The 16,995-nt window shown below is 35.1% G+C and overlaps 1 protein-coding gene across 2 annotated transcripts in view; it reads right to left on the reverse strand.

Moving 5' to 3' along the window:
• The window catches only part of PNPLA8 (patatin like phospholipase domain containing 8), a 47,964-nt gene that overhangs the window by 13,819 nt on the left and 17,150 nt on the right, over positions 1–16,995 (reverse strand). For both annotated transcript variants that reach the window (XM_033088443.1, XM_033088444.1), the window contains exons 6-8: positions 14,381–14,552; positions 9,457–9,514; positions 7,216–7,410 (exon numbers count right to left, since the gene is read on the reverse strand). In XM_033088443.1, the coding sequence (XP_032944334.1) occupies positions 7,216–7,410; positions 9,457–9,514; positions 14,381–14,552 (425 nt within the window). The remainder of the gene's footprint in view (positions 1–7,215; positions 7,411–9,456; positions 9,515–14,380; positions 14,553–16,995) is intronic.

Below are 16,995 nucleotides of genomic sequence, written 5' to 3' on the forward strand. Positions count from 1 at the left end.
TCAGTGAGTTTACACTAGAAGGCAGCAATATAGAAATGTTCCAAAATGCTAACCACACTTTCCAGAGAAAGTTAATTGGCTCTTGAGTTATGGAATAGCCAATATGAGGTGCATGGTCCTTTATCATGGCATATGTCATCCATCCCCAACATGCAGCTTTATGACACTTTTGAGGTAACAAGGACACACAGGGCTGTGTGGACTCTCAGAAAAGCTGTTTTGTCATGTCTTCATTGCTTGCTCTATGTTCCATTTTAGGATGGGTTGCTTGCTGTCATTTCTAATCCAATCTCTACCTTCCGAGTTGCCAACCTCCACCACTCTCTAGAGCTCTTCAAAAGAATGTGTTTCATGTTTCCGTATTTGTGACTTTCATGAGAAAATGCTGTCTTTTAAAAGACATCTCTTGTCAATGGAGGCACATTTATTCATAGGTCCACCACATTTCTCATCTTTGGCTCTTTTCATGTATGTCCCTTTGTTGCTGAGATGTCCTTAAGTTGAGATTGTCTCTGAAACCTCAAGATTACAGAAAGCTGGTCTGTGAATGGCCACAGCTCTGGAAAAAAAAAAAAAAAAGGTGGGGGGGAGGGCTGGGCTCCCCTCATTTGCCGCCTGACTGGCAGTATGTGTCCTAGGAACAGGGAAGCCTCCCTCCTTTGTCTCGGCTCAGGAGCAATGAGCCGACAGAAGCACACATGCTAGCATTATAGTTACCTGTATTATGGACTCAATACACTTAATTTTCAGTGTAAATCTTAGTAACATAGTTAAATGGTACAATAATATACTTAAATCATTCCTAAACACAAAGGGGCATGGCAGAGAATATATACAAAAGATCAGAATCCCAAACGCAACTTCTGATACCAAGTAGACTGCGTCAGTTCATTCATTAAAACTTAAATGTCCATCTAATCTATCCCAGGCTAAAAAGCACGAAGTGACTACGAAGTTTTGGGAAATGCTCTCCTTGTGTGGCTGAGTTAGAAGCAGATGAACTGAGACTCTACATGCTGGAGAGTGGGACAAGTTTTTACAGCCACTAGACCCGCTTTCCTTGGAGGCTAAACCCAAGTCATTCTAAACCTTCGTTCCCGTAAGGACATTCAATTCTCTGAACTTCCTGGCCACGGACACAGTCCTCCACTCTGCCCCCCACCTCCTAAACCCTTCCACTGTGCTCTATGAAACTGTTCCAGGGTGAAAGCTCCCACCGGAACCTCACTTCCTTCTGAAAGTGCTCTTTCTTCTTTGACTGAATGGAAATACGGCTCTTCCCTGATATCATTTCCCAGGTAGTTGTTGATTCTTTCATCTCACATACCTTAGTGGTAAAGAGAGGTTGGTATCTTAAATTTGTTCTTCAGTGTTCCTTCTAGACTATTTGTTCCAACGCACTTGGAAAAGTCATGTTCTTTAAAGGCTCTGCTCTTCAGCTATGCCACCATTTCCTCACCACTGCTGTCACCTATCAAGCTCTAATCACTCCTCATTCAACAAAGTCGTCAGCATCTGGCTCACAGACTCCCTGTCTACCCCACGTAGAAAGGGGCAGAAACTCTTCATATTACCCCTTGTGGACTTAACCTCGGACTCCCGGATCCTCAATCCTCTTACCTACACAAACTATTCGCCCATCTATTCTCCAAGATCACACATTAGCTCTTGTTACCAAAATAAATGGAATCACACAGAACATATACAGTCTTTTGCATCTGGTTTCTTTCACCTAGAATAATGCTTCTGAGATCTGTCCATATCTCTGCACGTGAGTAATTCATCCCTTTTGATTGTTGAGTAATATTTCATTATCAGTTTGTTCATTCAGTTTATTCATTCACCAGCTGAAAGAAACTATTTTTAAATTTAGCTATCTTTATATATCTGTTGAAAGTCATAAATTAGCTAAATATTTGTGTTGTTTGTTTAACTTTGTACAAATCTACTTGGATTCCTTAAATGTAGGTAGAAATAACTAGGTTATTACCTAAAGGCTTTCTCAAGCACAAATTTTAATTTAATCCTTTCAATTTTTTCCTTTGTTTTCAATTAATAGTACATTAGAATGCTACCCATTCCATTAACAGAGGTAATATTATTTCATTTCTAATTCAGCTGAAGTTATATACTTTATTAAATTATTTTTATCTTAAATCCTATAGTTATACTCTGTGCAACTCCTAATCATCTGGGTATTTTAGATGAAATACTGCTTCATTATTATAAACACCTACAAAGAAGGATCAGAAAAGACAAAGGAGGAGAAAAGTTAAGGGGCAAACAAGGTTTAGCAAGAATTGATAATAGTAAGACCAATCCCAAATCATAAAGTTGCCAGATTTCCAATAGTTTCAACAGCCATGCTTCCAAGTAAGTTCTAGTTCCTTAAACTTTATCTGCTTTTCATCAGAAAAGTGCAGAAGTTTAGATCTTAGTACTCACTCAACTCCAGTGGTGAGGCATATCCATCCCTTAGGTTCTGTTTACAGTTAGCCTAGTTTTGTCAGATGCCTCTTCTATCACTAAGTCATTAGGCAAATGTTATGTCTATGGTATTTCCTGTCGCCTTTCCATTCACTTAACTAGTCATATTCGCATTTCCTTATTTACTGCATACTTGGTATTTGCCAGGCACACTGCTGTTTGCTGGGGTAAAACAGACTTGAAAATGAATTGATTAGACAATTTGCTACTTATCTCTTAGAGGTACACACAGGATTATGTTTTAACTGCAGTCCGTGCATGTACTGAAAAGCCTAAATTTTAGGTACTTTGTATTACTTTTATTGTATATTTAATCATTTCAAATCATCAATCAAAGTATCAATAGACAACATAAATTGTCCCGTAATCATCTCAGCTCCTTTTATGAAAGGTTTTTAAAAATACTTGTTTTTTATTATGGTAAAATATGTAACAGAAAAATGTTCTTCTAAACTATTTTAAGGTTACAATTCAGTGGCGTTAACTAAGACTACTTTACAACCATTACCACTATCTGTTTCCAAAATGTTTTCCCCCCAAAGAGAAAGTCTGTGACCATTAAACAATCACTCCCCATTCTCCCCTCCTCATGTGGTTTTTATCCTAATCAACTATTCATTCCTTATACCTCAGCTCAGATGAAATGTCTTTGTAAAGCCAATCCTGACAGAATAAATCACATCTATACCAGCTCTTAACCCTGTACATATTTTTATGATTTATCATCTCATTCTGTAACTGTGTTTATATTCCTCTAGTTTGAGCTATTTGAGGGTAGGATCCAGAAAAAACAAACAAGCCAGCAATTCCTAAGAACCTTTACGTTCCTCATGCCAACAAGGTGCCTGGCTCTGAGCAAGCACTCCCTCCACTGCTGACTAGTCAACATGAAAATGAGTACTCGTGGCCTACCACACGCACAATTTGGCAGGTGCTAGGCAGGCGTTTTCTGCTAAAAACCCTCGCTATCTGAACATTTATGTGAAATATCCTAATTCTTTTTAGGTAATGTATTCTGAGTTCTGAACATAACCTTCTAAAATGTAAATAAGGGCCAAGAGAAATAATATATTAGAATCTGTCATCAAAGCCTTTAGTCCAAACTAATTTGTCAGGCTTTTTCTCCAAAGACAGGAAATAAATGATTTCATTTTGGAGGTAGAGGTGGGAAAAGATGAGAGAAGAGATATGTGTATGTCCAAACTCATCAAATTGTATACATCAAATATGTCCAGTTATTTTATGTCAATTATATGTCAAAAAACAAACTATGATGCGATGTATGTGTGCGTGTGTGAGAGACAGAGAGAGAGGATTTTGTGCAAAACGTACTATTTCAAGACAAATACGATGCTACTTGGGCTGGGGGAGAAAAGTAATACATTGGAAGCTACTCAAAAATAATTCTTCCCATTTTATAATTTTCTAGCACATGCAATAAACCTTGTAAATACTGTAATGTGTTCTCTTCATAGTCAAAGGCAAATGAAATCTATCCATCTGCCTGTGCGGAACATATGTGACTGCATCCTAAAACTAAGCTGCCATCCTGACATCTAGGTGAACCGGGATCCTTGAGCCCGTCCCCTCCCCTCTGGTGAGCTCTGGAATATATACACAGACCTATGGGCTGATCACAGGATTTCCACTAGTGCTCTCTCCGGGGTGAACTGCCCTTGATGTTGTCTATCTCTCTACTCACTCTGGCACCAGAACCTTCTGGCATCTGATCCCTTGGGTCATGCACGTATTCTCATGGCTTAGGCGATAGAAGCACACGGTCTATAGGTGGAAGGTATGGGGATCCCTTTCGTCCTGTGGCCGCCCAGGACTGCGTTTCTGTATGTAAGTTCCTTATTACACTCATTAACCTATAAGCTGGATTTGTCTGCCTCATTCTTTGGTCTCTCAGCTCCTTCAGTGTTTGGGGGCCACTTCTGCACATACAGCCCTTTCAAAACATACCTACTAATACCTCTTAACTTTACCAATACGGTCAATAACTGCTCAAATAGAATACTAATCTATAGTTTACATTCTACCCCATTCCAAAAAGGATATGAAGTAACTTACATTAAAACATTGGTCAGACATGACAGTTAAAGGGGTTTTAAAAATGAGACTGGAAATCACTGAATATTCAAAGAACTTATCAGATAAAAGGAGTCTAATAAATACCACATTTTAGTTTTAAACTTGGCAATTTCTGAAGGGTTGGAAAGGAACTTTGCTTGAATGTTTTTTTGTTTAAGCAAGCAAAATCATTCACACCTTAGAATATTCTAATTCATTTTTCACAGTGTCTTTTGAAGAGAAAGCCAACCCATTTCTTCCTCAAGTACTGGAGGAGAATATGCAATAAGGACAGTATGTACTTAAATAAGGTATGTTTAGATTCCAAATTCCATTAGACTATTCTTGTGGGTTTTTTTAAATTGGGGAATATTGGGGAACAGTGTGTTTCTCCAGGGCCCTTCAGCTCCAAGTCACTGTCCTTCAATCTAGTTGTGGAGGGCGCGGCTCAGCTCCAAGTCCAGTCGCTGTTTTCAATCTTTAGTTGCAGGGGGCGCAGCCCACCATCCCATGCGGGAATTGAACTGGCAACCTTGTTGTTAAGTGCTCGCGCTCTAACCAACTGAGCCATCGGGCCACCCCTCCGGCAGCTCAGCGGCAGCTCGGTGTCTTCAATCTAGTTGTGCAGGGTGCAGCTCACTGGCCCATGTGAGAATCGAACCGGCAACCCTGTTGTTCAGAGCTCGCTTTCTAACCAACTGAGCCATCCAGCTGCCCCAGAATATTCTTATTAAATTTGATGTGTTCAACTTTCTGAAGTCAAGTTATTGATTTACATGAAAGCATAGTCTCTGTACATGCTGTTATATACTTTATATAAATTTACATAAGGAGGTATTTTAATCTGCAGCTCAGCCTAAATTCAAAGATTATGGTCATCAAAATAAAAATGGCTAAGGATAAGAAGAAATATCACTGGTCTATCTGAAATGGAAACAGAACCACTAAATTACTTTGGTTTGTTATATGTATTCTATAGGACTGAATTAAACTTAGAACTACTTCTTAGATAAAGAATAAAAAAAAACAAATGAGATTACTTCTTTTGAAGTCGGGGAACATATGGTCCTGAAATGCAGTAATTTATCATGAGACTTTCACTAATACTTGGCATAACTGAAATTTTGTAGCATGATTACCATTTAAAAGTTTTAAGTTATAAAACTTAACTATTATATTTTGAATATACCAAGTTACTTCTCCATTTATGACATGGTGAGACTATGATAAGAATATGGAGAAACTGTTGTTAAAAACAGCAAGCTACATATTAAAATAAAAATTTTATTTTGATCACTAAGACCTGAAATCAACGTCAGAAAGAAACTACAGCTAGTATTTTCTGTGCTAAGGAAGTGGAAGAAAGAAGAGAAAGGCAAGAAGGACATAATTTGACAATAACTGATTTGACAAATAAATAGTCTAGAACTGACTCCAAAGAGAAAAGGAATCCTATTTTAATCTCTTAACTACAAAGATTATTACATTTCTTCTAGAAAGATAGAAATAAAATGGGATAGCTGACTGTAACATTTTAAAATATATCTAAGCTACTACATAAAAATATAGGAAAAAATAAAATTGATAAAAATGTTTCTTAGTATAACATTTACACATTTAAATTATATAGTTGATATGCAGTTTATATACAGAAGAAATATATAAGCTTTTGAATAACACCTGAAAAACCTTGTCAAAATGTTAGTTTTTCTCTCAATATATATCTGAACATGAAATAAAGGAGCACACATACTTCAGTGACTAGAGAGGAAAGTTAAGGCTATTGCCTCCATCAAATGAGATTGATTTTAAGTGGACTATCATATAAAAAATTAAGCATACATACGATACCTATATTTTGGAAGTATCAGCTTAAAAGCTTTAGTGACTTTATCACTTAGTATAAGTTATGAGTTAAGATTTCCATCAATAGTGGAAAAACTTGACAGAGGAAAAATTTATGATTAGTAAATGAGTCTATATAACAGAAAAAGAATAAATGATCAGAAATAATATTCAACTTTCTCTATCAGTTAGCCATAAATGTTAAAACCGTATAATTACAGATTAACATCCTACCTCTGTCTCTTAATAGCTGTGACCCTAAAAGTTACTTAAACTTTCTTAAGATTCTAGTTTTTCACTTGTAAAATGGAAATAAATCTACCTCATAAGCAGTGATGACTAAATGAGATAATACATGCAAAGGACTATATAAGTGTCTGGCACATAGCTAACTTAGTAAGTGTTTACTATTATCATATTATATCCTCCCCTTCAAAATATGACTACCAAAGCTGTCAGATTGGGTTTTGCATTTTCTGGGACTGTGTTTCTTCATTTTGAATTTTTATCATATTTGGAAAGCCAATCATACATAGTTCTTCATTTTGCCATCAATAAAATTATAATTGGCTACGAATCACATTACATAAAATACAACAAAATCTTTCCTATGCTATGCTCTCTAGCCAGAAGATTTAAGAAAAACAAAACACCAAATAAAAATATCCTGTACTGCACATCTTCTGGCACATGAAGACATGAAGAAGTAAATCATGGTTGATCCCTCTGTGAGTTCAGGGACCATTTACTATGTGCCGATTCTTTTTAGTCACATAAAGTTCTAAAGGATGAGCCCCTCAGTCCACTTACCTGGTGAAGATCACTTCCCAGTGCGTACTCTGCGAAGTAGCCTGGAGCGGCAGAGGAGGCTCTGATGGCCTGCCACATTTTGTACTGGCAGCCTCCCAAATAGTGAGAGTTGACTCCAGGAAAATGACCATAGTTTCTGAACACAAAAGCTTTTGGTGTTATCCCTCTGTTTACTACGGTACTTACTGCAGCTACCTAGTGAATTAAAAAGTGAACAACACCCACTGTAAAGAGCCATATTTGGGATCTGTAAAAATTAAGTATTATTTAGTAATATGAATAAACAATGTATAATACCACCCATCAAGATAAATGTATAACATAACTATAATGTTAAGGAAAGGGAACCCAATCTTTTTAAAAAGGTATTTCTTTATGGGGAAGTAGATACAAAGATTGAGATAATTTTGAGAAATTGTTAAGAGAACAATAATAAAAGGTATGTTTGACTACCTGACTTGATAGCTATTTAAAAAGACATTCAAAAATGCACAAATTTGCAGACCTTTATAAATAATTGAAACAGCAATAGTAATAAATAAAAACTACTTGAAGATAAATACACTATTTTCATAATATAATTTACGAATTAGTCTTTGTTTCTGTGCTCTTTGAAAGCATTATGACCTTAATACCTGAAATTCTAAGACAATACAAACTATCAAGATTTTCTGATCAGTTAATAACTGGCATCTGGGTATTTTTTTTTTTTATTTAAAAAACTAACATTGATCCCCCTGCTCTCAGTTTTTATCGATGCCAGCTGAATTTATGTAAAATGTGCTATATTAATGATTTCAAATATAATCCTCAGAAGCTGAAAGGTTACTGACGAGGCCAAAGCTGTCAGGCTCCTGTGCTAAGGGGCCTGTTTGCACTACTATTTTATAAACCAAGGCCATATCCCAAGTGTGCATCTAAGGCCACTGTGGGTGGCCTTAGGTGTTTAAGGCCACTAAGGAGGCCATAGGCTACAACCCAAAGGGTCTTTCTAGTAACTGGTAAACGGACAGGCTGAATCAAGAAACATGGGTGGCTGTGCCATTTACCATGAGTGAATCACTTTTTGAGGCAGGTCAAGCTCCCCCACACCCACTTTATCCTTTTATTTAAAACAGGCAACTCCCGTGATTTAAAAACAAACAAACAAAAAACTCTGAAGATACAGGGGAACAAACAAGAGGTGTGCAGTGTCCCCTATGGTCCCCATCTCAGTATCATGGCCTCTCAGGGACTGCACGGTCTGATCCACCTACCACTCCAGCCACATTTCACATGCTGCCCTTGGGTCCATGTGTTCTAGTCTTCCGGAACTCTTCCACTTCCTGTATTTCTCCAGAACTCCTCCTGCACAGGTCATTCCCTTTGCCAGGAAAACTCCTACTCACCGGCCTTCACACTGAGATCTCAAATCTCATTTCCTTAGAATAGCCTTCCTCATGTCCCTGTAAATATATGCGTTCAGAGAACTGCTTTTGTGCTCATAGCACTTACTTTAGGGAAACGATCTCACTGTGTGATTATCTGATGAATGCCTACGTTGCCCTCCATGTCTGCATTTACTCACTAACTATTCCAAATGTCTCGTAGCACAGTACTGACACAGGGGGTGCATAACTAATAGCTAAAGAATGAATGAAAGTATAATAGGCAAGAGTGAAAGAGCAATAGAGACAGCTGCGCTTGATTTTTAATGGTTAGTTTGTTATCTAAGAATAAACAGAAGCTGCATGGGATTCCTAGGTGCAGAAATCCGATTTGTTCATCAAATAACAAGTATTATCAAAGAACACAGAAGTGAAGCAATACTCAGATCATTATGTTTCAAGTAAGAGAGAAAGAAGCCACACTGAGACATATCCTATTAATAGTAACATTTTTTAAATTGGGATTCTATTTGTACATTAATATATACCTAAGAGGCATATAAAATTTCTTTTAAAAAATCTAGGGGAGGAAATGCCACAATTATTTGATTAATCCTTACGATAAAAAAATTCTCCCTTGTTTTTAGTCTTACTCTTTCATATTCTTAAAATTTTTCTTGTACTTTTACTGGATTAGAAAGATCTAATGATCACATCCTATGTCTTAGGATGACTCAATATATAAGGAATCAATATAATCTATTGAAAGAGGTTCCTAAGAAATTTTTACTTTAATAAAGGGCCTTCAGAATAAGTGCTTTGACCTGGCCTTCAATTCCATCGAGGTGATAAATTTATGAGACTCTAAACTTACCTTAGGACACGTGGGGTTTCTTGCTGTTTCAATCATTAGTGAAGATCCCATTCTATCCCTTTATTAGAGGAGAAGAAATAAATTATGTCAAAACGATTTTATCTCTTAATACCAGGGAACATACACTTTGCTCATACTGTTTTGCTCATGGCTTTGTCAAAGCACTATGAGGGAGAAAGAAGTATTGGAATCTCTTCTAGGAGGCTTATAATCCAATAAATGCACATGAAACATTTATTGGATCATGTAGTTATTAATCTGATTCAAACTGCAAGTGTCTACAGTTCTGAGGTGGGACAATTAGTACAGGCTGTGGTGTGTGGGAAAGACGCATGGAGGTATAGCTTGAGAAGGACCAAAAGATGTCAAGGGAACACATTCCAAGCCAGGACAGATATATACATGGTAAAGATGAAGGCAGAATAAAGATGTTTTCAGCATCCCACTGATAGAATGAAAGCTGTGCTGAGATAAGGCTGCAGAAGTGTGGGTAGGCTAGTTCCAGAGCAATCTAAAAACCAGATCAAGGACCGGCCTGGTGGCTCAGGCGGTTAGAGCTCCATGCTCCTAACTCCAAAGGTTGCCGGTTCGATTCCCACATGGGCCAGTGGGCTCTCAACCACAAGGTTGCCAGTTTGATTCCTTGACTCCTGCAAGGGATGGTGGGCTGCGCTCCCCTGCAACTAGAAACGACAACTGGACCTGGAGCTGAGCTGTGCCCTCCACAACTAAGACTGAAGGACAACACCTTGATTGGAAAAAAGTTCTGAAAGTACACTCTGTTCCCCAATAAACTCCTGTTCCCCTTCCCCAATAAAATCTTAAAAAAATAAAATAAAATAAAAACCAGATCAGAAGATTTACTTTAAACTTGGTTTAGCAATACAAAGCCAATGTCACCCCCCAAAAAATGTTTTTTCAATCGTCTGAGTTGGCATTTGAATTACTGCAACATCACAGAAATTTTCCTTGGGCAGCAATTTTTATAATTCCATTACAAGGGAATTTATTTCAGTGCAGATTTTTTCCAAACTTAAAAATTATTTTTTTCCCCTGTATTGAACATAAAGACTGTTTTCCACCAACATGCCTCAGTAAGAAAAAAACATTTTTCTAATGACAATTTTTTTCAAACAATATTTAGGTTTCTCAACTAGAATGTCAGTGCATTCATATCAGGGTAGTATGTACAAACTAGGAAAAGATCTACCCTTTATAATCCTTAAAAATATCAATGTAAAATACTTTCTAAAACAGACAAGATCTTTGTCTTTCCCAATCTGATCTACATGTTTCTTCTGTATGAAGAGCAATTCAATTTTATTCTTCTGTGGGTCTCTCACTTTATCTTTTCATAGACATTTGCTGTAAAATTGGGACAGACGTCCTGGGAACATGCTGCTTTCAGACTTTAAGCAAAGTTCACATTACGTTTTGTTTCAACTTTGAGTTTATTAAACAGAACCAAAATGCTTTAATGAATTAAGTTATGAATATAAATTCAAAGAGCAGGAACATTAACGGCTCATTTCAGAGAGAAGTCAAAATACGAAAAAATTCTCAACATTCCTAGATTCTACTGATGCTGTAATTAAAAATAGTGTCCCTAAAATCACAGAAAATCATTATCACCGAAAAAAAAAATTGTCTCACTAAAACGATGGGGGGACAACAACAAAAATCACAACCAGACAAAAAGGCCCGAGAGTAGGTGTGGTAGGTTACACCAATAAAGGCTCCGAATGAGTCACCCTTTCTGATAGCCACATCCTTGTACACAATCCCTCTCCACACAGACTCCAGGTTTAAATGGTTTTGGTCAATGGGATGTCAGCAAAAATGCCATTAAACTGAGGCTTCTAGATAAGAACTTATGCAGTGGGGCTTGCCCTATTGGAACTCTGAGACCATCATGATAGGATGAAGTCCAGGATGACAGTGACCTTGGGGAGAGAGAGACCAGCTGTCCAGGTCATCTCAGCTGAGCTGCCAGCTGCCAGTAGGCATGTGAGTTTAGACAAGAACAGAAGAAACACCCAGTTATGCAGAATCATAAGACTAAAGTGTTGTTTTCAACCACTTAGTTTTGAAGTGGTTCGTTTTGTAGCAAAGGGTACAGAAAAAGTAGGGAAAGGAAAAAACAACTGACCACACTTAGAAAGTTTATCAATGCTGTGATTAGAAATAAAGAAGCCTTTGAAGGATTATCAGTGAAATAGCAACACGCAAATACTTGAAAATACTCTAATGAGTAACAAAAGGAAAAAAATATTTCATAGCAAAGAGACTGGTCTTACAGTAAATTTTCAAATCTTCATTAAAAACTTAGACTAGTATTTCGATTTTATGATTTCACGAGAATTCATACACATTATTTTTTTAACAGACACAAGAGAAAACCCCAAAATAAGCAATATACAGTAATGAATGGGAAGACTGCTCATTTGGAAAGATACTATTCCACAAAATAACTGCTACATTTCTATCAAAATAGCAGTGGGACTTTTTTTTTTTTATAATGTAATACGAGTAACCTAAGATTCACTTTGGACGTTAAATGAAAATACTGAACAGATTTTTGAAAAAGAAGAGTAAGGAGAAAAGACTTGCTATATCAATACAAAAACATTATGTAAAGAATTTCGACAAAAAATTTAAAAATCAATAGAAAAAAACAAAAACTTAGACACAGACTCTTAATGTACATAAAATTTTAAATGTGACAATGGTGGTATTTCAAATCAGTGAAAAAAAGGAAAAAGTGAAAAAAAGTGAAAAAAGAGAAAAGGGAAAAAGGTAAAAGGTACAGGGACACTTGAATTACAGGGAACATGCTGCTTTCAGACTTTAAGCAAAGTTCACATTACGTTTTGTTTCAACTTTGAGTTTATTAACAGAAACAAAATGCTTTAATGAATTAAGTTATGAATATAAATTCAAAGAGCAGGAACATTAACTGCTCGTTTCAGAAGAAGTCAAAATACGAAAAAATTCTCAACGTTCCTAGATTCTACTGATGCTGTAATTAAAAATAGTGTCCCTAAAATCACACAAAATCATTATCACCGAAAAAAAACTCTCTCAATAAAATGATGGGGGGATAAAAAAAACAGTAAAAAATAAAGTTTGATCCCCTTACAATATACATCAAAATAAATTTCAGATGACTTCAGAATTTAAAATAATTAAACCTTAGGACTAGAAAATAATATAAAAACGTACCTGATTGCAAGATAGAAAAGACTTTCTAAACATGAAAGCAAAGTCAAAATTAATGATTTGACTAAAGATTTGAAACTCCTCTACATTTAAAAAATCATTAATTAAAAACACATTTTTAACATATAATAAATGGTCAATATATTTAGAATATAGTGAGGAATACCTTGATAGGAAAATGAGAAAATATTATGCCCTTGAAATTCGCACAAAAAAATACAATAAGAAAACATAACCAATGTTCAAACTCATCAACAATCAAAGTGATGGAAACTGGGAACACTATCTATTATAAAAATCTCTGAAACTGACATATATACGTGTGTGTGTGTGTGTGTGTGTGTGTGTGTGTGTGTATCACGGAAATGGAAATACAAATTGATGTTGGTGGGTGGGTAAATTGGGACTATTTTGAAGAACAATTCAGACACACACACACACACACACACACACACACACACACACACACCCTCATGATTTTTAAAACACGTATATTTTCTAACCTGAACTTTCAATCTAGAAATACACCTTAAAGATATAAAGAGATTTAAGTAGAGATGTATGATTCCCATTTAAACTTCATTTTGAACTGTAAAAATATCTAAATTAGCCTCCTTTTCCCATAGGGAATTCGTTAAATAAAAAATAGTACATCCATAAAACAGGATAATGAACAGCCTTTAAAATATGCCTCAAAATATTTAATGACATAGGAAATCATTCATGATAAAATGCAGGATACAAAACTAAAATGTGCATGATCATTCCAATCTGTGAAGGGGATAAACACACACACACACTCACAACCTTACACACATATACACTTATTTATCTGTAAGAAATTCTAGAGAAAAGTACATCCCATGTTAATAGTGCTTTTTTCTTAGTGGGGTTACAAGTTATTTGCATTGTTTTCTTCACATGTTCTCTATTTCATATAATCATATAAAGATATGATTATTTTTAAAAGACATCAATATTGGCCCAATAATTACGCTTCTTGTAAACTGTCCTACTCATATATTCTGAAATGTGTGGAGAAATGTAAATTTTCCAACCACAGCATGTTCATAATCACAAAAAAATTAGGAATGACCGTCCTAAATGTATATGGTTAAGAAAACATGGTACCACCATACTGTGAAATGTGGTGGTCTTTAAAATTTTCTCGAGATATCAATAAAGTTGAAAAAAAGGGAAAGGATAAAAAGTTACAAGTACAATATACTTTCTGCTAAAAAGTATACGAAAATATATGGAGTCTAAAAAAAACTAGAAGAAAATATACTGTGAGGTCTACAGCTCTGAATAAGATTGTGGATGATTTTTAGTTTATACTTTATGTTTCTGTTTTTGGAAAGTGAGTACAATGGCTTTGTAGTAACTTGAAAAAATGTTTAGAAATTAATGTTTTAGAAGAATACATTTATGCCTAAGGAAGAATAATATGTTAAGTAAAAACAACAGGATGCAAACATGGTCTATATACAACATGGTCTCAATTTTTAAAAAGGCAATTGAAACTTTTACATGCTAAGCTCACACATATGAACCCAAGAGACTAGAATATGATTCACCAAAATATTAACAGTAGTAATTATATGTAAATATTCTTCTTTACATTTTTTGGCATTTCACTAATTATAATATGCACATATTATCTATATAATCAAGACATTTTAAAAAAAGAATAATTATAACTTACTTAAGAATATTTTCCCATGTTTGACTGTCATAAAATGCATGGCTCCAACTCATTTTGACTGTTCCAACAATGACATTTTGTGAAAACACATCTGTTCCTAATTTTCGATAAAGTTCCTCACATTCGTCCAGGGGCATATGAAACAATCCCAACATGAACGCTAATATAGCACCTGAAAGAAAGAATCCTTAGTTTCTGCCAGTGTTGACATTACAGTACTTATAAAATCTCTTGAGCCATAGACGTGGTTAAAATTCTGGCTTTGATATTTTCTAACTGTGCCACCTGGGACAAACTACTTAACCACCTCTCAGAGGCTCAATTTTTTTCATCTATAAAGTAATTATTGCATCTGAAATGTGTAAGGTCCTTATACTGGGGTAACACATGTAAAGGGCTTTACTAGGCCTCAATAAAGACAAATGCTAACCAATGATGATGATGATGATAATTTAAAGATATATAAAAATATGTTGTTTTACATTCAATAGCATATAAGGTACTGTGGTAGGTAAGTAGTGTCCTTTTTAACCTTAATAAATTCCTTAGTTTTAGTCACAGAATACAGTATATTTGACAACTTACCAAATTCATTAAAATAATGACTCCTTCAGGTTCATCCTGGGAACCAATGTAATTAAAGAAATTAGGTCTCTGGGATGTCCTTTTAAATAGCTTATTACATATCCTAGCAGCAACTGGTAAGACACACTGCCACCTAGTGTATCTAATTGGCCTAACCCTGAACTAACAAGGAAAAGAGGAGGAGAAAGCTTTGGAGGATGGGGAAAGTGAGGGGATGAGGCAAAAACCTGTATAGCATCACTGCTTACTCTGAGATTGCAAAGAAAAAACAGGAAATCACTATCATAATGTATTTTAAATATTCTATATATTTTATTATACTTGGCCTTATTCTAATAAAAGAGATTATATTTTTTAAATACATTGTATGGCGTAACTATAAAACAGGAATCGTTATTTTCAACTTCTAGAAAAGTTGTAATTAACACAAGAAATTAATTTCCAAAAAATTAAGTTCCTTTCCTTTTAAGCAGAGCTACTATAGAGATGAGCAGATATTAAAAAACTGAACCTTATTGAACTGGTAAGGACATTAACTTTAGTTTAGATATATATTTATTAACTTTATAGAAATTATAAGTGAAATAAAATTTCTATATTAGAATACATAGAAAGTAAAAAAGAAATGAAAATTATAAGCAGTGGATTTATTATAAGTTAAGGTAAACATAAGCTAGAAGACACAATGGAAAAGATATATTGTGATACACAAATGTACATACTACATAAGCAGATATTCTATTCCATGGATAAATTTCTGTGATATAAAATTCTCTTCATTGAGCATCCACCTACTAAAAACAGTGCCAAAGTAAGTAGTTAGTTTGTAGATGTTTAAATGTTTGAATTGCTAGGACCATTCTAAAATTCAACACAAATGGTCAGGGTAATAGCTCCAAAAAAGAACTAGGAAATGCCTCTTTAAGAAAAGTTTCCATAGTTAAATCAATTTGGGATATACGTATTGCTTTCATATCCTGAGAGTCACAATGCATTTTTAACATATTAAAAGATCTCACAAGTCCCTCTGTAATGAAACCTGTTTAACTTCCTTTAACCCAACATTTTCCAAATTTGCTAACATCTTGAGGAATTAGTGGAACATCATAGGAATCACTGATTCCTTATGCTTTTGAATCATCCCTGCAATGGCTCTCATTTAGTTTTTACAATTGAGCATCAACTGACCTGCCCTTTGGGAATATTTGTCATACTTGACACACATAATGTAGATAAATCATTTGATTTTGTTGCTAGTAGTTTTTAGAACTACTATTATAATTCCAAAAATGAGAAAAAGAAATAGAAGTAAAAATCGATGAAGATAAACTAATGGAAAGTGAGAAATTATCAGGTCAAACAGTACAATACACAGCAAGGATTTGCAATCGTAATACTGTGTTTCCCCGAAAATAAGACCTAGCCGGACAATCAACTCTAATGTGTCTTTTGGAGCAAAAATTAATATAAGACCTGGAATATTGTATTATATTACATTACATTATATTAAATCAGTCTTATAGCAAAATAAGACTGAGTCTTACATTAATTTTTGCTCCAAAAGACGCATTAGAGCTGATTGTCCATCTAGGTCTTATTTTCAGGGAACCACGGTATTCCTTGAGTGTTACTTGGTAAGTAAGCAAGTAAGTAATATCTATGGGTATCCTGAGAGACTTCACGGGGGGTGGGGAGAGGGCTCAGAATAGACGGGTGTGAGAGAGCTGGTGTAAGGAAACAGAAAAACAAAACAAATAATCACCTGATAGTGTCAGTGAAAACTAAGAAATTATTCAATCACAATCGTATTCTAAGTTGCCAATTTCTTCTACACAAACATGAAACTGTAATTTTAAATGTATATCAAATAGCAATATTAAAAATAGCCTTTCAAAAATATAGATTCTCACATTTATCCATTTAAATTCTGACTTCAAACAACCAGATTTCTAAAAAAAGGATAGAAGAAGCAATTTCCTCACAGAGGGACACATCTCACAAAAAAAGTAAAATCTTATCCATCTTTTAAT

Source organism: Rhinolophus ferrumequinum, chromosome 20, assembly GCF_004115265.2.
Source record: "Rhinolophus ferrumequinum isolate MPI-CBG mRhiFer1 chromosome 20, mRhiFer1_v1.p, whole genome shotgun sequence".
Classification (NCBI taxonomy): domain Eukaryota; kingdom Metazoa; phylum Chordata; class Mammalia; order Chiroptera; family Rhinolophidae; genus Rhinolophus; species Rhinolophus ferrumequinum.